This window comes from Belonocnema kinseyi, chromosome 7 (genome assembly GCF_010883055.1).
Source record: "Belonocnema kinseyi isolate 2016_QV_RU_SX_M_011 chromosome 7, B_treatae_v1, whole genome shotgun sequence".
Classification (NCBI taxonomy): domain Eukaryota; kingdom Metazoa; phylum Arthropoda; class Insecta; order Hymenoptera; family Cynipidae; genus Belonocnema; species Belonocnema kinseyi.
The window spans coordinates 74,722,315-74,749,595 of NC_046663.1; the positions used below are offsets into that span (position 1 = coordinate 74,722,315).

The following is a 27,281-nucleotide window of genomic DNA, read 5'->3' on the forward strand; positions in this document are numbered from 1 at the left end:
TAATTTGGTTGATTTTGTCTGATTACAAAATTAAAAATATATATATAATTCAAATCTCCCTTCAGTGTTCGGCGCGTTACTGCCTGAATGTTATTTGTTACCGTTATAATTATTTTGTGAAAAAAATATATTTTGTCGCCAGTATTTTTATTAATTCAATCAAGATTGCTAACGAACTGCGGTTTCAGTTTCCAGGGTGGCCGCAGTTCAGGGAACATCTGGAAATCATGAAATTCAGGTAATTTTGTTAGGCAGGGAAAAGTTAGGGATTTTGAAAAAATACATTTGAAAAGTCAATGAATTTTGAAAATTAAGTTTTGCGACCATCCTGGCTTCAAGTCTTCTGATTATAAATCGTTCAATTTAGAATATTTAGAGGTTCTAAGTTATTAAAATATTATTCATTGTTCGTTTTTCAATATTTTAAATTGGAATTTGTTTCTTTTTATGATTAGACTTTTAAATGTGAAACATTTTAATTTTTAATGTTGGTAAATTAAACCGTTTAAATTTGGAATTATACATTTTGCAATTATTCAATTCTGAGCGCTTCAGTGAAAAAAGATTAAGGTTACAAATTGAATATCAAATATTGAATGTTTCAACTTGAAACCGGAAAATTTTACGAATTGAATCAGGAAATTTGAAAGTCTGTATAAACTTTTACAATTAAAACTAAATTTAGCATTTTTTATTCTTAAACATGTCCAATAAGGTGGTCCAAAACTGCATTGCAAGTTTTTGTTTCACGCTAGAGGGCTCCAAATATGACCCAAAGTTCCAAAAACTTCATTTTTACGTATTATTGTTACTTTAAGAAATTTCTGTCGTCTTTTTCATCGAAATAATCATTAATGAACAATTTAAATATTTACGATGACTTTTTAAACTATTTTAAATTGTTTAAACAAGTGTAAATTATTAAAAAAATTATATATTCCCAAAAAATAAAAATAAAATAACCATATTTTCTGATTGAAATGTAATATTTATTTTTAAATTTATAAAAATTGAGCCAGAGGTGTCCACTTTATTCAGATTAGTATCGTGTGCAAATTTTGTTGAATAATTACATAATTTTGATACATTTCTTTTAATGTTTAACAAATTTCCATTTGTTTAAACGATTTTTATCTGCTCAAGTAGTTTTTTTTTTGATTACTTAAAAAAGCATTTTTGGAAAAGTAATAATTTAAACGAATTAGATTTGTTTAAACAGTTAACAAGTGGTTAATATATTCGTTTTTTACACTATACTGTCAGAAACAAAATTGTATGTCCTATCTTATTTCATTTTTTTATTAATAAAAAAAAACTGCTTGAGCAAATAATAATTGTTTAAAAAATTAGAAATTTATTAAACATTAAAAGAAATGTATGAAAATTATGTAATTATTCAACAAAACGTAGCATAGGATACTAATTTGGAAAGAAAGTTGATATCTCTGGCTCAATTTTTAGAAATATTGAAAATAGCCAATGAATAACTGTTTAAATGATTACATAATGTTTTTAGAAAAATGTACTATTCCAAACAATGGCAAAAAATTACATTTCAATAAGAAAATACGATTATTTTTTACATTTTTTAGGAATAAATAATTGTTTAAATAATTTACATTTGTTTAAACAATTGAAATTAGTTTAAAAGTCATAGAAAATATTCAAATTGTCCATTAGTAATTGTTTGTATGAAAAAGGCGACGAAAATTTGCTAAAACTAACAATAATACGTAAAAATTTTTATTTTTTTTTTCGGGTCAAATTTGGGACGCTGCGGGGAAGGTGGGTTGGAAACAAAAGTTATTAGTATGGCTTTATTTCGTAGACACACCTCTTCAATCCCTTTAGAGTTTAGCCCATTGGGATTAAATCCTGGAACATAAGTACAATTTTTCGAAAATTTCCCCATCTTAATTAAATGGGATTTTGAAGCGCCCGGTGGCACGTGTTTTTTGGACCACCCTAGTATCCAATTTAAAATTAATTATTACTTTTCTTTTAAACGTTTCTAATAACAGGGTGGCCGCTGGACCGGGAATTTTTTGAGACCGGGAAAAACCGGGAAATGGCAGTGCATTTTTTTTACCGGTAATTTTACAAATTTGTAGAAGAAAAATCTGTCCACGTTTGATTTCCATAGTTTTTGGATAATTAGTTGAATTTTTATGTTTTTCAATTATGCTATGATTTAGCTAACAATACGTGATTCAAAATTTTTTTATTTTAAAAATTTTTATTTCTAAACTTACTTTTTTAATTTAAAAAATTTTTAAATGCTTTCTTAAAGACTTGAACAAAAAAAATAAAAGCCTTAATGTTGAAAATTTTGGATGAAAAACATTTTTATTTAATAAGTAAATAACTTTTTTTAACTTATCTATACTTTAAGTAACAAAAAGTGAACAAAAAAAATTTGACAAAGCGATTTTATTCCAGTTCAAAATTTAAGAATTTTTCGATGTTAACGTTAAAACTTAAACAGTTTCAATTTGAAAGGCTTAGTTATTAAACAAATGTGTACGTGTGACTGAAAGTTTATAAACTATTTTCAACTTACAAATAATTTCATAAGAATATATTCTTAATTAAAGGATTTTATTAAATTTAAAATAATGTTTCAGTCTAAAATATTCAATTTTTAACCTATTCAGTTTGAAATTTATCATAAAAAAAAAGAATATTTAAAAGTAAAGAATCTTTAAATGAACTGTTTGATATAGAAAACTTGGAATCCTTAAAATTTCGAAGAATCTTTAAACTGTGAACGTTACAATTTTAATTGTTGTATTAGAAAAATGCTTAATTTGTAAGTGAAATTTTGACATTTTGATGTATAATTTACAAATGAGCATTTGTATCTTACAAATAATAAATGTTCAATGGTTATTTATACATCCAAATTGTAAAGAAATTTTCTAAAATTTGCAGGATTTTCCGATAATTGTAGAAAAAATTCAATTCATTTTGACAGATATTTAGAAGTTCTGAAAAAATTTCCAAAATAATTTTTAATTTAAAAACCATTTAAAACAACTTCTAGATTTCTCAAGATTTCGAGCATTAAATGAGAACGTGGATTTATATATTTTTTATAATGAAAAATGTTAGTACCTTTAATTTTATAAGCGTAAATTATTGAGCATTTGAATACAAATTTTTTAAATTAAAAACTTTTAAATTTTAATTTTAAAAGTTCAAAATTTAACAGTTCCACTTTGAGTGCTTTCATTTAAAGCTCAGTTTTTATTGCCTCAAGTGGACAATTTTTTAGCTTTAGTGTTCTATTTTTTTAATTTCATAGACCGTGAAAAACGTTTGCGAACCGGGAAAAAGCCGGGAATTTATTTCGTCGATTAAAACAGCCACCCTGAGTAAAAGAAATTTCTATTTTTTAAAGCCTTATTCATAAGTATGCATTCAATGCTTGATTTGAAATTTTTAATTGTTATTGTGCTCAAAATTTGAGGTTTTTGGATCGTTTTTTTTTTCAAAAGCGTGAATTTTGAAAGCATGTAGTTTGAAATTTATTTGAAATTTGAAAAGCCACACTGTTTACTGTTTCAAGTTTCTGAAAGAAATTGCTATTTCCATAGATAAATTTGATTCTATTATGTAAAGTAGCTGAAATTTTTATCAGAAAAATACTAATAAATTATAACTTTAACTTCGAGAAAGTAACGCCTACTCCCAAGCACTGGATTATTTACTTTCTGGTGTAAAACTGTCGAAAGAAAATCGAACGACGGAATCTAAAATCTAGAAAATGTTGAAGATTTGTTGAAGTCACATTCTAATGTAAAGATATGTTATTGAAATTACTGGTTATTTAATTTTAAGTGTTGTGAAAAAACCGCTGGTTTTACTGGTTAAGTTACAAAGCGACGATTGCTTTCTATCTTTGCAATATTCTCCTGATAATACTCTGACAGAAGGAATGCATCGATGTAGATAGTGAAAAGACATATCAACTCAAAACTGAGTTTAGTTGTCGTAAAGTCGCGCGAAATTAATGTAACGGCTTTTCTTCGTGGGCATTATTATTCACCAATTTTGTGAAGCAATTGCTTAAACTGATCGCAGTGATAATTATTGTCAATTTGTTCTAACAATTAGTGCAACTTTATGTATCACCATTCTTGGCCCCGACTTAATTTCGAATGAATGTTATTCTATTCGATGTTTTATTCATGAAACACTCGTTTAGAATCGTTTTGATGCACAATGATAGAAGATACTCATGAATCTTCCACCTGGTACGCTAAGCTTGTGCAAGTCGTCAATAAAATATGCAAACTACAAGACTATTCGAATACAGGAATAATGAACCTGAACTCTGCGATAAGAAATAGATAATAGAATTTCGAACGTTGAGAAATTATTTCGCTCCTCGCTTCGTTATCAAGGGTTTCAAACGAATTCATCAAACAAATTGTAGTGCCTCTGAAAGTCATTTATTTCAGATCTGTCTGGGGAAGATTTATTTACAAAATATTTCGATAAAATTCTACGCATTTGTAACAGTGTTGAGGTAAATCTGCTATTTAAAAAGCATAACAAAAAATATTTTCTCGGCGATTAGTTGAACTGGATAATAATTCATTTTTAGCTAAGTGCGTATGGCGTCGAAGAAAGAGGAAAGGTGTTTTTATAAAAATGAGTGGTGCAGATGTGGAATTCTATACATATTTTATGATTCTAATTTATGCTAACGCTAGACAGCATCATGAAATACACTCACTCGCTACAAATGTAGGCGTACATATTTGTAATTAAAACATTTAAAAACGTAATTCATGTTTTCTTTGCTACCCTTCGTATACTTCTAAACAAACTAAAGAGAACATTGAACTGCACAAGTTAAAAATTGGATAAAAAATAAGCGTAAATGCAGCCACCGTGGTTTAAAAAATGTGTTAATACTGCAATAAATAATACAGCAAAGGAACTACGGATGCATTTCTGACTTTAATTAGTCATGGATGGAATAACTGATTTGTGAAAAGTGCAAGTGGCCCTTAATTAAGATTCGAAAAAGTCTTTGAGTTTAACTTGCTCGAGAGAAATTTTAAAAAGACGATCTCTAACCGAGGAATCCAGAGCTTGAGGATTCACTGATGTTTCTAGACAGTCAGCAACGTATATTCCACCTTTGTTTTCAATTGATTTATTTACAGCTGCAAATACAATTGGCGTTGCACCCTGCTTTGGAGTCTGAAATGTTTATTTTTAATACATTTAATACATTTATTTTTAATAAAAGTGGAAAATTAAATGTAAAGTTTACCTTAAAAATGAAGTTCAAGATCAGTTTAAAGTGCCTGAATAGTGTATGTTGGAAAAGATCTGTGTTCACAATTCCAGGATGAACAGCATACGACTGTATTTGCAATTTTTTTGCAGAAAAAAGATCTTGAATCGTTTTGGTGAACATAACTTGAGCGAGTTTGCTTCGTGAATAGGCCAATTTGGTGACAAATCTCTTACTGGAAAAATAGATTTACAAATTTTAAGATATTGATAAATATTAGGAACGTTTTCAAATCAACAAATGTGAACGATAAACGTATTCGAAATTCCGAGATTTTTGTACAAAATATTCCAGATTGAAAGATTTTTTAAATCAGTTCCCTTCTTGTTTGAAAGTGATTAAGAGGAGGGTGTTTGGGCCAAGTGCTTTGATCTTTTTTGATTGTATGGTTGTTTAATGTATATAGCCTACGAAAGAAATGGCGGAGCCCTTTTTTCAAGGTGGGGGCAAAAGTTTAAACATATAATATAAAACCGCACAATTTATACATAGTATAATAATAATATTATACTACATAAAAATGGTACATAAATCATAATTAATAAATAAGCAATACATATTTAATAATTAATATTAAATAATAAATACAGGTATAAAATTCATATTGCTAAAAATTTCACAAAGACTTCAATAATTTTTCAAAGGTCTCACGAATTTCTTAGAGATTGCCAAACATATAAAAAATATTTTAAATATTTCCCAAAGATTACGAAAGATTTTAATGATTTCCTAAAAATTAAAACAATTTCACAAATATTTCTCAAAGATTTCGGATAGATATAAAAGAATTCACTAACACTTAAACGATTTCAACAATTACACAAAAAGTTATCAGTTATTTCACAAATATTTTGCATTTTTCAGAAATATTTTACAAAAATGTTAATGATTTCCCAAAGATTTACAAGATTTGGCATAGATTTTGAATATTTCGCAAAGATATATATTTAAGAAACTTCACAAAGACTTCAATTATTTCGATCATTTCACAAATATTACCAAATATTATGAAAATATTTTCAAAGATATCACAAAGATTTCAATGTTTTTCTAAAGATTCAAAAGATTTCAAATATTTCGGACAGATTTCAATTTTTTCTCAAAAAATGGAGATAGATTTCAAATAGCGTACAAAGATTTCAATGACTTTCCAAAGATTTCAATAATTTCACCAATATTACCGAATATTTAGAAATATTTCCAATATTTTGCACAGATATCAGAAAGATTGAACAGAGATATTTCAATTATTTCCCAAATATTTCAAATATTTCACCAAGATTTCAAATAGTTTTCAAATATATTAAAAATTTGTTAGAAAAATTTCTTTTTAATTTCAAAGATTTCCCAAAGATTTTAATAATTTCACCAATATTACTAGATATTTTAAAAATATTAAAAATATTTCACAAAGATTTCAAATATATTTTCAAGATTTCCAAGATTTCCTAAAGATTAAAAAAGTATCACAAATATTTCGCAAATATTTTTGGTAAATTATTAATCTTTCTGATAGATTTGAAAGATTTCAATGATTTCCCAAAGATTTTATAAAAATTTGAAATATTTCGAAAAGATTAAAAAGATTTCACAGAGTTCAATGATTTCCCAAAGATTTCAATAATTTCACAAATATTACCGAATATTTAAAAATATTTCCAATATTTTGCACAGATATCAGCAAGATTGAAAAAAGGTTTCAATGGTTTCCCAAAGATTTCAAATAGATTAAAAAGATTTTATAAGAATTTATCTTAAATTTCAAAATCTACACGAAGATTTCCCAAAGATTTCAATAATTTCACAAATATTATCAGATATTTCAAATATTTAGCAAAGATTACCGAAATATTTTACATAGATTTTAATGATTTCCGAAAGATCTCAAAGAATTCAAATATTTTGCAAAGATTTCGGATAGACTTTAAAATATTCTATACAAATTTCAGATAGATTTCAAAGAGTTCAAAAAGATTTGAATGATTTCTCAAATATTTCGCAGATTTCAGGAATATTTTACAAAAATTTTAATGATTTCCCAGAGATTCAACAGATTTTGAATATTTCACAAAGATATATATTCAAGAAACTTCGCAAATACTTAAATGATTTCGATAATTTCACAAATATTATCAAATATTTCGAAAATATTTTCAAAGATTTCAATAATTTCACAAATATTATCAGATATTTCAAAAATATTTTAAAGATTTCATAAATATTTTACAAACATTTCAAAAACATTTCAGTTACGTCCATACGATTTCACAAAGATTTCAAATATTTCGAAAAGATTTTAGACAGATTTTAAAGATTGTGCAAAGGTTTCAATGCTTTCCCAACGATTTAAATAATTTCACAAATATAACAAATATTTTTAAAATATTTTAAATGTTTCGCAAATGTTTCCAAATATTTCAGAAAGATTACAATGATTTCCCAAAGATTGCAAAGATTTGATAAAGGTTTCAAATATTTCGCAACAATTTTGGACATATTAAAAAGATTTCACAAAGAATTCTATTATTTTACAAATATTTCAGGTAGATTTTCGACAAATCCAAACGATCCGATGAATTTAATCATTTGATTTCAGAGGGGGCATACGGTTTCCATGTGTATGAAACCCTGAAATAATGATTGACACTTGGATAAAATGGACTTCTAAAAATTTACAAAATTACAAATTACATTTAATCAAACTGTCAATTATACTATACGCCTTCGGGCAAAACTTCATAGCTAATAACGATTTAGCTGATCTTCTAACATCTATCGAATAAGGCTGCAGTTCTTTAAATTTATTAAGCTGTAAACTTGATTAAATTAAAAGGTTAAAAAATCTAAAAATTCTGATTTTTCAAATTAATTTATTTAAAATAGAAGCACTTGTTTTCTAGTTTAGTTGGTCTAGATATTTTTGAACACCTTGAAATATTCTTTAAAATATTTATATTTCTTCTATTAAGCTGAAATAGATTACAATAATTAACAATTATATTTCTTCATTTAAACTGAAAAAGACTACAATAATTAACAGTCAGCCTTCAACTTCGTCAATTACATTTTTACCAAAATATTAAAAAAATTACCAAGGTTTGAAAGATAATTGTATATGATCTTCATCCTTTTTAGCCACAGAGTAATGTGCAACAACAATATAAATTTCAAAATTTAAAACAAATAACAATTTAAATATTGCCATTTGAATAAAAATACCTTCTTTACTTCAAGTTTAAAATGTTTCCAATTTAAATATTATCATTGGTTTCCTAATAATTTAATTAGTCAATAACTTAATAACGAATGTCTATTAATATTCATTAATAAAAATAATTAATAAATTAATTTAAAAATTAGGAATAATAAAGTTACCTGATATTACAACATTATTAAAATTCGTCTCCAAGTAATTCAAATTTTGAATTAGAAGTTTTATTTCCAAATAATTAGACATTAATTAACATAAGTTTAGGGTGTTTTTCCGAATTGGTATATCCAAATTCATACCGTAAATTTAATTTTCAACTACAAATTAACATTCTAAAAAATTTATTTATTATAATTGAAAAAATTTTCGCCGTTAAATTAGTCATCAAAAGCGAATTTTGTAATTGCCCTAAATAAGCGTTATAAGAGAAAGAGTTTCAAACAGTTTTAATCGATTTTCCCGTGTGCACTAGTTTCTGAGTTAACGGTGGTCTTGAAAAACATGAAAGATCTATTCAACAAAATTATAGTTAATTATGATTAATAAATTTGTTATAAACAATTTCGGGAGATTTTTAAAATGGTTTTTCAGATTAATCGAGAGGGGATTGTCTTTAAAGTAATTTTAAGTATTATTCAATCATGCAAAAACATCATATATTTTTTAAATTGTTATTAACAAATTGCATGAAAAAATTAACAGTTTAATTTAATTTTTGAAAGTATCTGGATCTTCTGTTTAAACGCTGTTTTTTTGACTTGCTAGTAATAATTCGATAACGTGCATTGTCAATTAATGGAAAATGTGATATTTATAAATCAATCGCATAAACGAATTCGCAGTTTAAAATGTTTACAATTTTTTAAAATAATTTTCTGAACGTGCTTTGTTTTGCTTGCAAGTGATAATCCAGTAAAGTACATTGTAATTCCACTTTGAGCAATTTTGAAAACTTTAAAATACTTTTCCTTGAAACTTGGCTTCTTGGATTGTCAGCGACAATTCGGTTCTACGAATTTATGCAATTTATTTATAAAAATCTAATTTATGATATTATCACTAGCAAGCCAAACAAAGCACTTAACAAAAAAGCAGAAACTTTTAAAAATTTCATCCATATCTTGAAATAACAAATTTCTTCTAACTTTATGTTTAAATAAACAAACGAATTTTATTCTAAAATATAAGACTAAAAATTGTCCCAACGTAAAAACGTTTTCCTACAGGTTGTTCCGAAAAGCTTTTAACCTTCAATGTACAAAACTACAATTAAAAAAAAAAAAAAAAAAAGTTCGACGCTTTTGGCCCGACAATCGGCCTTATTGGCCCTCCACCTTCAGAGAAAATTTGTACACAATAATGAACATTATATACATATATCAATTTCTACTTTATTAATATCCATAGCCGAGCTGAAATATTTCAGATAATAAAAAAAATGCAGATTAAAAATTACAATTTCTAATATGGCTAGAAAATGTCCCAATTTTTTACACGAGCAATTATAATTTCATTAATTATGCAATATATAATATTATTATTATAGAAATTCTAATTTTCTATGTAAAAAATATGGATATTTTCCAGCCATATAAAGAATTAAAATTTTTAATCTGCATTTTTTTATTTCTACATTATCTGAAATATTTTATCTCGGCTATGGATATTAATAAAGTGAAGATTTTTTTTCTTCAAATATCTTTCATACCTGCTATCAATGTCATCAAAATCTATTGTTCCAGCATTGTGAGCACAAGACGAGACATTGATGACTCTCGTACTTTCATTAGGGCTTCCAGCACTTTTCAAAAGAGGCAATAATAATGACGTTAGAAGGAAATGTGACAGGTAATTTACTGCCCATTGTTGCTCAAATCCATCTTTTGTCATAGAATAAGGAGTGAACATAATACCAGCTAAAATATTGATACATTTAGTACAAAATAATATGAAATATTGAATTAGATATTAAATCGTCGCTCTAGAGTTATACTATGCCATGTCCACTTTTTGAAAATTTGGAACCATTATTGTTTTTAGGCTCACTAAGTAGTAAACTTGTTCTTTTTTTTAATATGTACACTTTCCCTGAAATGTATTCATTAAGCTGTTGTAATAAATAATTAAAATAGTGACAATAGAATAATGTGAACTATAATTCTGTTGAACTTTTTACTTAAAATTTTAATTATAAATAGTTCAATTAAAGATATTTTATGTACCTGAAGTTCTGAACGTTCAAATGAACGAAATGAAAAAAAATAAATATTTTTTTCTCCTGAAATTAGCCTAGCGGAATTAGTTCAGGTAAGCATAAAAGTGAGTATTATACGAAAAAATCTCAAAAAAATTTTTTTTAAGGGTAAAACACTCTAAAATGTAATGCAGATAGGGGCAAAACGGAATGTGCCGAATGACCGCCTTTATACACTTTTTTATCCAATAAAAGATAATGTTAATTTACCTTGTTATAGAACAAGTTTTTCAGGGGGGTAAGAGTCGCCGGAAAGAATATTTAAAACCACTCCTAGTGTATGAAAATCAGAAAATCGTCGAAATGACCGCCTTCATACAGTTTTTTTTCGAGTTAAAAATACTTTTAATTTACCTTGTTATAGAACAAGTTTTTTCAGGGGGGTAAGAGCTGCCAGAAAGAATATTTAAAACCACCCCTAGTGTTTTAAATATTCTTTCCGGCGGTCCTTACCCCCCTGAAAAAACTTGTTCTATAACAAGATAAATTAAAAGTATTTTTAACTCGAAAAAAAAACTGCATGAAGGCGGTCATTTCGACGATTTTCTGATTTTCATACACTAGGGGTGCTTTTAAATATTCTTTCTGGTGGCTCTTACCCCCCTGAAAAAACTTGTTCTATAACTAGGAAAATTAAAAGTATTTTTAACTTGAAAAAAACTGTATAAAGGCGTTCATTTTGACGATTTTCTGATTTTGATACACTAGGGGTGGTTTTAAATATTCTTTCCGGCGGCTCTTACCCCCCTGAAAAACTTGCTCTATAACAAGGTAAATTAACACTATCTGTTATTGGATAAAAAAGTGTATAAAGGCGGTCATTCGGCACAATTCTGTGTTACCCCTATCTGCGTTACATTTTAGGGTGTTTTACCCTTAAAAAAAATATTTATTTTTTTTTCATTTCGTTCATTTGAACGTTCGGAACTTCAGGTATATAAATATTTTTGGGAAGGTAGTGTACAATAATTCCGAGAAAAAATGAATTTTTTGGGTCACATATTACGCTATGTCCAAAACTAATTTTCCACCTTAGCTAAAACACATTTATAATATTAAAATGTGTCTTAATGTGTTCTTGATCACGCATTAGTTTGGCCATTAAACTTATTTTTACATTTAACGACATTTAAATAGAATATAATATGGTTAAACTTTGAACCTCATTTTCTTAGTTTGTCAGAATATAACTTTAGGCCGACGAAATATGCTCAAAGAATGAAATAAATAACTACCATTATTGACTAAAACATCAATTTTTTTGTAGTCGTGTTTAATCTCCCGTGCGAATTTTCGAACTGATTCTAAACTAGAATTATCCAGTTCATAAACTTTTGCGGAACCTGAAGTAACTCCAGATTCTCTGATTTTGCGGATAGAATCATGGCCAGCTTTGCAATTTCTGCATGCTAAACATTGAAAAAATGAGTTAGGATTCGAAAACTTAGAATATAAAGGTGAAATTATAAAAAAGTCACGAATTTTTACCAACGATTACTTCCATATCGCATTGTAGTAACATTTTTACTACGGTACTTCCAATTCCTCTAGAACCACCTGTGACAATTGCAATTTTGCCACTTTTTCGAGGCAAATCTGTTGGAGAAATATAATTAAATACTTAGATTCAGAATGGATTAATAAAATTATTTCTTTTGTTTCATAAATCAAATAAAAAATTAGTCTGAATTAACAGACTTGCTACTATCCATTCAGTCATGAATTGGATACCTTGAAATAATACAAATTATTTTTTCAATTAAATAAATAAATTGGAATTCAATATCTTATGTATTCTTTTGTTTTAATTTACAAAAGTCCTAGAATTTGAATTAACAACCGCTTATTGGTACTTGTATTTAATTATAAACATGATTATTTTTATTTCTTAAATTTCTTTATACTTTTTATTTTAATTTAATAGATAACATTCAATATAAAATCTACTTCATGAAGCCTTTGAGAATTAAAGCAAATTGTTGCTAAAAATTCAATTAATTTTTAAAATTATCTAAAAAGAAACTATAATTACGCAAAGCCGAATTACAATAATTTGTATTAAATAAAAAATGTTTAAGTATTTAAAAAACGTGCTTTATGTGTACAATTATTATGAGGTCAATTTTATACTTTCACCAAAGTCAAATCATCAGGCAATAAGATATTTAACAATATTTCATCATTAAAAAAAAAATAAATTTCTTGTTAATAAGACAGAATTTCTATATAGCCAGATTTTTTTAGCGAGTACAATTAATTTCGTGCAACTTGACTAAACATAAATTTTCAAAATTAAGAATATTTTTATTTAAAATATTTAATAAACACACATTTCCTATATTACCGAGATTTTTTCGCAACAACTCAGTTTGTAAAATAAAATAAAAAACTTTAAAAAACGTTTGTGTTGTAGTAGATTTTTATAACGGCAAAAAATTCTTTTTTCAAATTTTTTTTGTATAATTTGAAAAATCTAGGACCGGAAAAACGTTCCTTACTGTCTTACTTAATTCAATTTCCCAAATTTTTAACTAGATATCTGACTTTTAGTGGAGGTGAATTGTTGTGAAAAATGTCGGTAAGATAGAAGTCTGGCAAATGTGACATGGCCTTTTATTATTTTTTTTTAACGTCCAAAATTTAACTGGAAAAAACTGAGAAATTTGGGCTGTACTATAATTATTTTCTATTTATTTTTTAGTTATAGGCATGAAATTACTGCTTTCATAATTCTATCAAAAATAAAGTCTTAAAACGCCAAAACGAGATCTTTGCAGTAACACCGGATTAATTTTTAAAAATAAGAAATAAAACACCAGTTGTTGACATATAAAACATTTCTTTTCGCCGATTTATAAAAGATTACGAGGTTTACGATTAAAGTAAAATAATATATAAATCCATTACGAAAAAGTTAGTAAAACTAAATTCCCACAATTCGTTAACAATAAATATAACCGACTTTAAAAAGAAGCACAATAACATCAATATAACATCTTCCGTAAGACCCGAAATCTTACGCCTTTGCAACTTTCATAACTTTCATTTCTCGTGACCGAAATACTATACATGATAATATGACTGTCGTATCCTCTTTCACGTTAAAAATCTTAAAATGCTGACTGAAATATTTCCTTACTGCACATCATAAAATTCCATTAAAAAACTGATTACTCTGCTTATAAAATAAAAGTTTGCAGAAAGAGTATTTATAAGAAACGCACCTTAAACCGTACAATATATAGAGGTCACTTAATTTTTTTTATATTATAATTTAATTGAAGCATTACAATTCAAATAGTCAACTTTTTACAATGATTTCACCAAATCTTATATTCAACCCTATTATTACCATTGTTGTTAAATGTCATTATAAAATATTGTTATTGAAATTCATGCTTTCTTACCAGTTTTGTTGTATCTAGCGTACACATGATCTTTAACAACTGCTGAAGCACCCAAGGCGTTGTATTTAATTTCGTACATCAATGCGTTTAAAATAAACATGATTTTATTCCTTGGTTTTGGAAAAACTAAAATACCCGCGATCAGCGCGAGAGTTGAACCTGCTACAATTATCATGTCTCAACTGCAGTTATGCGTCTGTTACTCGGCAGTGTTCGGAAAGGAATCACCAGCACCTGTAGTTCGTTCACTCGTCGAGCTGGTCGATGGTTGTTAGCATTTAAAACATGAAAACGTCAGCAATCAGTATTTGTCAGTATCCTCACTATCCATAAGTCATATTTATGCCGATTGTTATTAAATTCCCATCCTATAATTTATTTATTGTAAATTATATATTTTTTCTAATTTTCTTTCATTCTAATTTCAAAATACCACATTTATTGAGTCACTGTTTGATGCTTGCAATAAAATCAACCCCTTGTAATTTGTAATAGGGAGTTTTTTTTCAAGAAACATACTGATAAAGCAAATTCCTTGCTATACATAATCTGTCGGGAATTGCCTATACACGGCTACCGCGAGCGGTACTAAACATCACTTCTGATTTTTAAACGTGATTACTCGTTCAAAAAAGCGAGCCATTTTTTGAAAACTCGTTGGAAAGTTTCTCAAATCTGGCGTCGAATGACCCCTAATAGATATTTTCAATCTTTTAAAGAGAATAAACTACGTGAGAAATTAAAAAATAATGTAAGAGTTTTCAGAATTTGGTGCCTTTACTTCATTTCATGGCATGGCTTAGGGGAGTTGTAAGAAAAATCTAAAATTGATAACACTCTGTTTTTGAAATCTCATCTGTAATCCAAGATAATAAAACTTAAACAGTCTTCATTGGTTCTAAAGATATGACTAAAAATGTCCAAGCGTTCCATTCGGCGATTACGGCTGTCGGCGCACGCACGCTTGGAAATTTTTGTCATATCTCGTAAACCCATGAAGATTTTTGAAGTTATATTCGCCTAAATTAAAAATAAGGCTTTAAAGACAGTGTGGTATAAATTTCAGAGTTTTGATTTTTTTCAGACTCTATCTAGTCGTCCCGAAAAAGAAGGTACCTAGCCATGCTTATGAAAAATATTTGACTGGTCGCCATGTCATACTTACCTGATTCCTGCATTACCGACATTTTTTCTAACAACTCACGCTCACGCGAAATGAGATTTAATTTCAGTTTCAAAGTTTGGAATATTAAATTTAACATTAAATAACAGGCACTAAGAAAGGTTTATCTGATCCTACATGTTTATAAGTACATACAGAAAACAATACCAAACATTTTTTTTGTCATTCTAAAATCTTAGGACTATACAAACATACTTGTCCAGTGCTTTTATTAATTTTCCGATTTTGAACTTGATATCAATGCCTATAAGGTAGAGATCGGATAAGTGTTATATGAACTCAAATTAAAATCAAGTTTTTAGATTTATAGTTTTATAATGTACACGTTTTTCCAAATTTGCTGAATATTAAAATGATATTAATTTTTAATTCTTATTCAAAATTCGAAAGCATATTTTATAACTAAGTAACTTTAAAAAATATTTTTCTATAAAAATACTGTGTAATGAAAATTATGTTTGACAAAAAATGAGCTTAATGATCTTCAATATTAGAATTTAATATTTTATGAATTAAAATAGTATCTGATAATTATACAACACATTATACAATTTGATATCCGTTATATTATAAATGATTTAAAATGAATGTGTTTTCATTCAACTAATTTCCCTGGCTTTCAGAGACTGGGAAGAGGTAGGTTCAGATGAGCCTCTCGCGAGGGTCTCTGAAGCGTGTCCGCCTATGAGGGCCCAATAGGATAATAATTTGTCACTGCAGTGGCACCCACACAAATTTTGTATAAAAAATCTGTCCGCCTCGCGGGCATATTCTCATTGCGCGCGACTGTTGGTTCTCGCGCTTCGCGCTCGATAATGTATTTACCTCGCGCTACGCGCTCGAATTTTCTGCAGAGACTTTTAAAAATTAAAGATGAAAGTATCGACAACAGTAACAGTAAATCGCTAACCCTGCGATGGTATTCTTGTTAGTGATTTATTTTCCATGTATTTATATTTATCTTCTTTTTGCAGTTGCTTCCTCCTGAAGTTATTTTTATTCTTCGTTTGAAAATTCAACAATTTGATTGAAAAAGTCATTCGTTTTGGTTGAAAAAGGTCGAAAATTCAACTATTTGCGTCGAAAATGTACTTTTTGATTAAAATTCATATTTTGGTATTAAATAAAATCCATAAAATTTATGGGACAACGGTCCCATAAATGTATATTATTATAATTCGTAACTTGCATTGGTATTAAAACAGACGAAATTTCATTGTCCCGTTTAAAAAAATGCGCATTCTTTTAAAAAAATTTGGTTATTCAACGTTTTATTGCAACTTCTGTCGGTTTTCCATAAACTGAATTTGCTAATTTCCAAGGTTTTCTTTATGATTTAAACTTTACACATACGGTTTACTGAGTAGCCTTATCGGTTTTTAACTTCTAAATGATGTATATATGCATATACACACATACACACACACACACACACACACACACACACATATATATATATATGTGTATATATACCTATATATTTTTTTTGGAAAATGCATTATTCTATTTGAGACTATTTGAAATACTGTGAAAATGTTGCATGAAAAAATGTAACTTTTGGATTTTCCATTATTTTTTGTGCCGTCAAAATTTATTTTTTGATTTATCAAGAAAATTCAAAAAGTTTTATGATAATCTTCTAGGGCATTTAGAAATCACACTATTTCTTCTCTTCCCATTTTTTCACATCGTCCGTTAATTGGTATAAAAGGTTCATTTTCGTGTGGTTTTTGGAATTTTGAAAATAATATAACTCTCATAATTTTTAATTTTATGAAAAAAGTCATCAGATAAGTTATTCGACTTTAAAATACTATGAATAACCGTACACAGAATTCTTGAATTTGGAAAAAATGGTATCAAAAATATTCAAAAGGCGCTCAATTTTTGAATTTTTATCCATAATTGCTGGCTAACGAACTTAACCTGCTGTTTAGGACACTTAAAGAGTGTACTAGAGGCCAATCTAATAAAGTTATTTTTGCAAAAGTTATCGTGCTGACAGACAGGCAGGCATAAATACATACAGGCAGACTGGCAGACATACACATTCGCAACAATATATTTTTTCGGATTTAGGGGGTCTCAAAACGTGGACATTTGAAAAAAACTGGGGAGTGGGGGGGGGGGGGGGGGGGGGGGGGGTTGTTACATTTTACTCATGTCTAATATCTCCTCTGATGAGAATGTAAAAAAAGTTTGTCTTATCATTTTTTTTCCTATCTCGCATAGTTTGGCCGCAAAATGCAATTTTGGATTTTAAATTAATAATTCTTGAAAAAATGTGTAATCTAAAATTTAAAAAATGGGCTCACTTTTAGTATTTTTATCCGAAATGTCTGACTAACGAACTTGGCATTTAGCTTAGGACACTAAATAGTGTATCAAAAGCCAATCTAAAAGATTAACTTTTTTCAAAAGTTATCGTGCTCACAGACAGACAGAGAGATATAAAGACAGGTATAACGGCAGACAGATAGACATACAGACAGACACATTCGTAAAAACCTGTTTTTCGGATTCGGGGGGTCTCAAAACGTGGAACTTCTGACAAAAACTAAGGACGTCAAATTTTGTACAAATCTAATACCTCCTCTGATGAGAATGTAAAAATGATTTATTTGTCACGTATAATTTTTTCATAGTTCTGTTTTTAGTTTAAATCATAAAAAATAGCATCAAACATCCTATCAAAAAGTGGTTCATAACAAATTTGTAGATATTTTTCAAATGCACAATTTTTGTGCACTTATCTTTTACCGTATTTTGCACAGTTTGGCCGAAAAATGTAATTTTTGGATTTTTCATTATGTTTAATGCTGTCAAAATTTGAATTTTTGACTTTTCAAGAAGATTCAAAAAGTTATTATGATAATTTCGTTGGGCATTCAAAAAGCAACATTTTTCTTCTGTTGACTTTTTTTTTTATATCGCGCGTTATTTGGCATAAAATGGTCATTTAAGTGTTTTTTGAAATTTTGTAAATGCTATAACTCTGGCAATTTTTCTTGAATACTATGAACATCCGTACAGAAAATTTTTGAGTTTTGAAAAAAAGGGGTCTCAAAAATTTTCAAAATATCCTCACTTTTTGAATTGTTATCCAAAATGCCTGACTAACGAACTTGACCTTCATTTTAGGACACTCAAAGAGGCCAATCCAATCTGTCAATTCTTTCGCAAGTTATCGTGCTAAAAAACTAAAAATCTACAAACACACACACATACACACACACACAAAAGTAAAAACCTATTTTTCGGATCCAGGGGATCTCAAAACATGGACATTTGACAAAAACGATGGGGGGGGGGGGTCAAATTTTACACAAATGTAATACCCTCTCTTGATGAGAATGTGAAAATGTCATTTTCATTATGTGAACAATAAAAGAACTTTTCAAAGGGGCCTTCACAAAGTGTCAGTCAGTGTTTGTCATTCACGAGGGAAATAACGAAAAGATGGAAAAATTAAGACCAATTATTGTATACGAAAAAAAATATTAAAAATTTCCAGGAAAAATTAAACAACTTTTAAATGGTGTTTCTTTCCAATTATATTGAAGAATGAGGGGCTATTCAAGTTGTATATTCGCAATGACAAAATATCCTAGCAATTGAGGGGGGGGGGGGGGGGGCAAGAATAGCAAAAATCGTGTTTACGTAATACTTGAACGACCCCTGATAAGAGAAAGGAGCCTTTTACTTTTATCGTATACACGAGTAAGTGAATATTTTTATATTTTTTAATTTGTTGATCTAATACAAATTTTTGGTCGGTACTGGTATGGTATACAATATACAAAACTTAATAGTAGAAATCTGAAAATAACCTTGAATTTGACACTTAATCATATTAGTAAGTGCAATTTAACATTTTATCAATGTTATTCACTTTCTAGGTTTATAACAAATTTGTACATGATTAACAAATCATATTAAATTTTCAAAGAAATATATCAAAACTAAGTTATATATTTTATAAAAGTTTCAAACTCAAGAAAGCATACTAAAGTATTTTTATTAAATCAATTATTATCATTATTTAAAAATTACTAATTATTATAAAATAAATACCAAAAGCATTCAAATTTGGATAAAAAATTACGGGATTTTTTATTTACAGACATTTTTCTTTTTATTGTATTATTTTTATCTGTATTCAGGAAAAATAAGAAAATGTTATGATCGATTGTGGAAAGATAAAAAAAATTTAACCAAAAATTAGGAGATAAGGATAAATATTCTATTTTTTAAACATTTTAATACAACATATATGTGGGGAAGAATACGCCAAGTGTTCCCGCATAAAATTATTGTTTTTTTTTTTTGGGTAGAAACTTGGCTAAATTATAGTCCTACTGGACCTATATCAATTCACAAAAATATATATTAATTTATCAACCGGTTGTCAATATACAGGGATCTGAACTTTTCGATTTTTAGCTTTTTCACATACACATTCGTGTGACTTCTTTTAGGATTATCTGATTGGACTTTTATTATAGTGTTTTGCAAAGTTATTTTCGTCTACTGTAAAGACAATCGTGACCATTTTTTTATAAATAATTAAAATTTTTTGTGTTTGAAAATAAAAATTGATTTTCTGAAGAAAAAAAACATACTTTTAACATTTGTTTTCCTTTCTAAAAAATAGCTTTTTAAAAATGTACATAGAGAATTTTTTGAGTGTATGTATATTATATAATCATAACGCTATATTTATGAAAAAATGTTAAAGTACAATTTTGATTTTGAAAAAAGATTCAGTATGAACAAATTTTTTTATGACATTCAATTGTAGGAACAGAGCTTTCCAGAACATTATAATAAAAATCCAAAAGGATAATCCTAAAAAAAGTTACTCAACCGTGAAGTTTAGAGGAACTCTATAGTGAAGGTAAAAAAAGTACCAGTAACAGTGAAAACTTCCGGCCCCTGTATATTGACAATCTTCAGATACGAAACATAACCTATAAATTTAAGCCGATTAGAAGCAAAGATATATCTTATTGAATTCTTTTAATTATAATCGGTGAAAAGGCTGTATACAATACTGTTTAAACCTTTTTATGAAATAAAAATATATTTTTTAAACGTATTTGTATCCATCAGTGACACTTACCGCTGGATGACAGAATATTAGATTTGAACTTTGTAAATTCAGTTAATTGTTTTGATACTTTGTCCTTGATCTCATAAGTTGGCAACATCCTTATAATTGATTTTAGGATTCTTGATGACCATATTGACACCTCCATGAAAAATGAAGACATTCAAGTCGTTCAACGTGTTTCCATGTTTTTTACATTTTTATTTTTAGTATATTTTCTTGTGCACATACCGCATACGCAACTTTTAAATTAGTGGCGGCAAATTTTTATATCACGTTTCTAACAAAACAAATTGTTTCACAGAAGTGAATAAAATTCGTTTTAAAAAATCTGCCCGCCGCGCGTACACATTCTTGTCGCGCGCTACGCGCGTTGCTCACATGTTTCAGCGCGCCTAGGACGCTAGGGCGATTTAAATTTACACATGCGATCTATACAGCAGCCTGACTGTTTTTTAACTTCTAAATTATATCCCTAACCTCAGTGACCCAGACTTTGTCAATTGAATTTTCTACCGCATCGTGTTCTACATCACAGTTGTGGTGCCCTATACATATTGATAATTAAAGGATTTTATTGTATTAAAAATATTGTCTTAGTCTACAATTTGAAAATTTGAAATTTCGTAACTCAGAAAAACAAGAATAGCTTCATATTTAGAAATATTTTACATTTAACTTTAAACGATACAGTTTTAATTGTTCTATTAAAAAAAAATTTTTTAAGTAAAATTGTTCAATTTGGGTGCATAATAAATATTTAGCACTCATTAATATTCTGAAATTTCGGTGCAAATAGTCCACGGCCTAATTTAACAACAAAAAGTATTTTTTTTTGCAGATTTCAAAAATATAAAATTTAGAAGCTATGTAAGCTTCAAAAGAACAAAAAACATTTTCTCAAGACTCATAGAATAATGGAAAATGACTTTATTTTGAACAATTCATTTGAAGAAAATATTTAAAAAGATTAAAAAAGATTTTCAAAAATGAAGCTGTAAAATTCCAAGGAAACAGTCATATTTTGCAGGATTTTAGAATTTCTTTTGAAGAATTCGAATCATTTCAAAAGATTCTTATAAGTTTTTAACAAATTTTTAAAATAATTTAAAATTTAAAAAATGTAAAACAACATGTAGATGTTTAAAAATTTAAAAATAAATTTTTGAAGCTTTTTAAGATTTTTAAATTATTTAAAATAAAAATAATTTAACTTTTAATTTAAGAAGTGTTCAGTTTATAACAAAAATATGATCGTTATTTTTTTTATATTTCTGACTTCAAATTGCTTAAAATGATTTGCAGATCAGTTTTTATTACTTCAAATGGAGACATTTTTAGGTTTAGAGTTCAAATTTTTAAATTTAATTCTGGATGAAAAATGTTTGCGAACCGGGAAACCCCCGGTAAATGGCCCGGAAACAAATATGCAGATCTTTTTTAGGCAAACAACTTTTGTCTATTAATGTTTATTTACCTTGTGTCGTTTTCCAAAAAACATGACTTTTTTTGTTTTGATTGTTCTTTTTAAGAATCAAAAGAAAGACTACGCGTCCTATCAACAAATTATTGATGACTTTGGATGAGTTTTCACACTTTTTGGTAGTCCTCTTTTGAATGAAGAACTATGATAATTTTCTTTTTATCGATAAAATTCATGAGGATAAATTGTTCGAGTTTCCAAGTACTATGAATAGCCGCACATACAATTTTTAAATCTTAAAAAATGAAGTCCAAAATTTAGAAAATGGTCAAGTTTTAAAAATTGTATCCAAAAATCGTTTTTTTTTTCAGACTCATAGGGTCTCAAAACGTACAAATTTGATACATAAAATAAATGCATAAAATACATAAAATGAATACCTTTTTATTAGTATGAGAATGTAAAAATACAAGCAGTGTTTTTTGAAAAAATTGATTTTTATCTTTTTTTTAATCTTCTGCTATTTGGGCATGTTGTTCATTTTCCAACTTTAAAAAAAAATTGGACTTGAGAAGAATCTCAAGAGATATCCCAAGACAGAAAAGTGTGGCGGCAAATAGTTCATAAGAAATGCATGATGAAGAGTATTATTGCTGTGAGTGATATCAGGAAAAAAAACATTATAGATACTAATGAGCCAGAGTGGAGAACTTTACATAATGACTTTGTGAAGATCTTGGCCTTAGGTGCATGCTAGAGAAACTGATCAGCGACTTAGCACACTTGAGTAATTTTAATCAGCGGCGGGTGGCGTGCCACATTCTTTGCTTCTCGGCGGCGTGGCGGTCTAGTTTAGTATTTTTTTACCAACATTTTTGAAAATATAAAAATAAGTAGGAAAAAAAGATAAATTTCTACTGTAAGATATTTATTTAAATCAGTTTACTACATCTCCTAATTTTGATCACAGGATTTTCCGCAACCAATCAAAAGCCGAACGATTTCCTAGCGGAAAGAAATCCGGTACTATGTAAATGTACCTAAGATTACTCCAGTGAGCAAAAAAATTGGCGACGTCTTTACGACATCGTTACGACAGGTTTACGACAATTTTACGACATCCTATGTCCGTGTCGTTACGGTGTCTTTACGAGCTCGTAAAGACATCGTCAGATCATACGACGTTTTTAAGATATCGTAAAGACACCTTTACGACATGGACATAGGATATCGTGAAGTTTTCTTAAAGATGTCGTAACGATGTCGTAAAGACGTCGCCGAATTTCGTGCCCACTGGGTACGATACGCCGCCGCGACGACGGCGCCGAATTAGAATCAGCGGCGAGGAAGTTTTGAGGCAAAGTGACCGGCGGTGTGGCGTGGAGGCGCAACCGTATATATAGTAATAATGATAATATTGAAATCTCCTAGGAAAAACAAAAAGTGTATGTTTAAAATAATTTGATACTTTTCGAGAATGCAAAATTTTGAAGAATTCGGAATTGTTTCAAAATATCCACAGAGAAAAAGATATCGCACAATGATATTTTCAAAACGTCTATATTGCAAGAAAGCACAATAGCATAACGTACAATCAGGTCCTGGAGCTTTGTACGATATTATATTGCACTAATATCACAGAAAAAAAATGAAGTTAAATTTTGTTGCTGTCGTCTGCTATACGGCGTCCTTAGCAGCAATGGGATAAAAGCAGAGTATGAGTGAGTTCGAGCTATAAATTGGGACACCAGATTTAAAACAATCACAGAAAAAAGTAAAAAAATTTTTGCAGGTAAGACCTGCAACTGAGGTGAGGAAAATAATTCTGAACTCGTCGACGCACAATGTAACTGACAGATGGGACAGTCGTAATTGTCACTGCACCTCGAATAAAAATGGAGTGATTATACGATCAAATATTATCCAGGCAAGGTTACAAATCGGAAATTATCTTTGATTCCCAGTGGGCAGAACATTTATGACATCGTTCCGACATCTTTACGACGACTTTGCGACATCCTATGTCCATGTCGTTTCGGTGTCCTTACGATATCGTAAAGACACCTTAACGACATGGACATAGGATGTCGTAAAGTTGTCGTAAACATATCGTAACGATGTCGTAAAGACGTCGCCAAATTTGGTGTTCACTGGGTTCATGTGAAGTTTATCTGACAAGGTTAATGTTTGTTCCGGTGAATCTTTCAACTGGAATCGATGTTAACTTTATCTTTAATTTTTCCTGTGATCGTTTGTGCACTACTCGAACCCTCGCGAGATCGCAAAAGAAGAAATACAATTTGATAGCGAAATAAACTTAAAATCTTACGTTATATATTGCAAAATGATGCGGTATCTATAGTGTTAAAACTTGCAATGTACGATATCACGATTTTGCGCTATTATAATGCGATAATTACGATATATATTGTAATTCATACGATATAGTTTTCTCATTGTCGGAAACATCATCTTTTTTGCAAAATTCGATGGTCAAAACCAAAAAATGCAGGTATTTTTATCTTATCATGCAGAAAAAATTCTGCAAAACCTTTCCATTTTGACTAAGTTTGCGTTTTTTTTAAAGACTCTCTCTTGATTTGGCATTGAATCAGTTATTTCTTTCAAATTCTTTATCAGTAGACTTTGATAGAAATTCTAGCTTGCAAATTTTATTTTATTTATGAACAAAATTTAGTTTGATCAAGAATGTTGAGAAATTAGTTAAATTAAAGAATATGGCTATTCGTGCCCGTATTTATTGTAAATATTTATCACCAAAAATGCAAAGGATGTATTTTCAACAAAATACATGAATTTTCAATTAAAAAAGATAAATTAAACATTAAATAGTTCAATTTGTAAATAAAAAAAAATAATTTTGAGTTAAAAATCATACATTTTCAACCGAAAAAGGAATCGTTAAAATTTTATTTAAAAATTAATTTTTAATTAATTAAAAGCGAATTTTCATCAAAATAGTTAAATTTTGAAGCGAACTAAAAGGTTTTTGAATTAAAATGATGAATCATCAACCAAAGATATGAATGTTTAACAAAGTAACTCCACTTTCATCTATAAATTTTTAACGAAAAATGTAATAGTCAATACATTAACAAATTATCAACAACACTGTTGTATTTTCAACCAAAAAGGTTGACTTTTTTGTTTTTAATTAAATAATGGAATTTCGAACAGAATAATAACATTATTAAATTCATGAATTATACAGATAACTTTTGCAAGGTTAACATTTTTATTGAAATAATTAAGTAGAATTTCTACCTACAATATGTTAATTACTTTAAATACTTTTCAAAACTTTGATTTTTTTAGGCAATTCAACTTTTTTTCTTTTTAAATATTTAGTCAAATTCCACATATATCAAGTTTTTTAGATTGAATTGAACAATCACAATGATATTGCGCCCGCAAAAAATGATTGTGAACAAGACCTAGGTTCGCGCAATGAAAATTGCGAATTTTCTTTTGCGGGCAAGAAAAATCAGGGCATAACACAAAAAATCAGAAAATCGGAATAACGATAAAAAATCAGTTTAAAAAAATAAACTAACAGTTACAATAAATGTTTCCTTCCTCTTGTAGAATAGTTTTGTCACTAAAATACTGGAAAAACTTCTGTTTAATTCGAGACATTCTTATATCACATTATATGACTTCATGCTCGCAGTAATTGTAAGCAGAACTTTAATATGAATTTAATTTTACACTCAAAAGAAACCTGGTACAGTGAAACTCTTTTATAGCGTCGATTTTGGGGCTGACCTTGAGTGTGAACTAACTCATTGTAGCCCGCTCCGCTTTTGTTTGTTCACGCTTGACTGCTCGCCTGAGTGACAACCGCAGACCCCGCGGCCCCACGCAGTTCCTGTTATACTTACATACGGCGCGGCTTCAATTCTCGGAATGGCTATAGAAGGGAGGGATATTGAAGTGTTTCACTGTAATTGAAAAACGAACCTGGCCAATCAAAATTTTTAAAAATTCAGGAAATTTTCTTGATCAGGGAAAGTCAGGGTTTTGCAAAAATTTTGCAAATGACAGGGCATTTCTATAACTTCAAATAACTCTCAAGCAGAATGAATTTGAAGTTTTTTTTTTTTTAATTAAAAATTGTTTCATTCCGTTTGTAAATGATTTTAGCTCAAATATATAACAAGTTTAAGATTCTTGTCTTTGAATATTAATGGTCAGTAAAAATGAAAAAAAATTCCGGAAAAAATTAAGGAATTTTTCAAATGAACTTTTGCGCTAACCCTGCGATGGTATTCTTGTTAGTGATTTATTTTCCATGTATTTATATTTATCTTCTTTTTGCAGTTGCTTCCTCCTGAAGTTATTTTTATTCTTTGTTTGAAATTTCAACAATTTGATTGAAAAAGTCATTCGTTGTGGTTGAAAAAGGTCAAAAATTCAACTATTTGCGTCGAAAATGTACTTTTTGATTAAAATTCATATTTTGGTATTAAAAAATCCACTTAAATCTTTTTTGGATGAAAATTCAACTATTTTATTTGTTGAAAATATGGATACTTAATTGAAAATTTGACTGCTTTAGCAGAAATTTCATCTTTCTCGGATAAAAATGCCACTGTTTGATTGAGAATTAATCTTCTTCGCTTGAGGATTCAACTATTTTGTTTGAAAATTTTTGTTCAATTGCTTGTTAAAAAAATCATTGTTTTAACTGGAAATTCATGTGCATGGGTAAAAGTTGAACTACTTTGTTGAAAAATTGAATTTTTTGGTGAAAATTCATGTTTTCTGGTTGCAAATTCAATTTTTGTCTTGAATTTTTATCTGTTCGTTTGGATTTACAACGATTTAGGTGATATTTTTTTTTTCTTTTGTGACTGAAAAATCTTGTTTTTTTTTTAAATTCGTCCTTTTTTCTAAGTTTTAAAAACCTGAAATATTGTTTTATTCCGTTCATAAAAGATCCTGTGTTAAAAATAATATAATTAAATGTTAATGGTCAGGGATAATCAAAAATAGGCCAAGGAAAAATCAGGGAATTTTAAATCTTGGTGGCTCATCAGGTTTCTTTTCCACATACATGTAATTTTATATACATTTTCTGTACAATACTACTGCAAGTTACATTTTTTTTATTAGCGAATTTTCAAAAGTCGCGTACATGAATAAAGAAACTCCCCCTCCTCCTTACCGTAACAAATCATAACAAAATCTCTCGAAATTTCCCACTCTGAGCTGTTACGTAATGTAAATACGGTCCCTTATCTGTGACAACAGAGATAAGATCATGCGATTTAAAAAATACCAAAAATGTCAAAAACCTACTTGCAGCGCTATCTTTCGGTGATAGTTTGAGTCTCAAATACGAAACTCGGCAGCTCAAAT

General features: G+C 28.5%; 1 protein-coding gene across 2 annotated transcripts; it reads right to left on the bottom strand.

Annotated features, from left to right (window-relative positions):
• Positions 1-4,438: 4,438 nt before the first annotated feature.
• Positions 4,439-20,659, bottom strand: LOC117176950 (dehydrogenase/reductase SDR family member on chromosome X). Of its 2 annotated transcripts, none has more exons than XM_033367367.1 (7): positions 20,489-20,659; positions 14,184-14,440; positions 12,265-12,372; positions 12,012-12,185; positions 10,231-10,438; positions 5,288-5,486; positions 4,439-5,214 (listed from the first exon to the last, which is right to left on the bottom strand). In XM_033367367.1, the coding sequence occupies exons 2-7, from the start codon at positions 14,356-14,358 to the stop codon at positions 5,023-5,025; spliced, it is 1,056 nt and encodes a 351-aa protein (XP_033223258.1). In that variant the 5' UTR covers positions 14,359-14,440; positions 20,489-20,659; the 3' UTR covers positions 4,439-5,022. The 2 variants fall into 2 exon arrangements, with proteins under 2 accessions (XP_033223258.1, XP_033223257.1); XM_033367366.1 differs by having other exon boundaries at positions 14,184-14,551.
• Between the last annotated feature and the right edge of the window lie 6,622 nt (positions 20,660-27,281).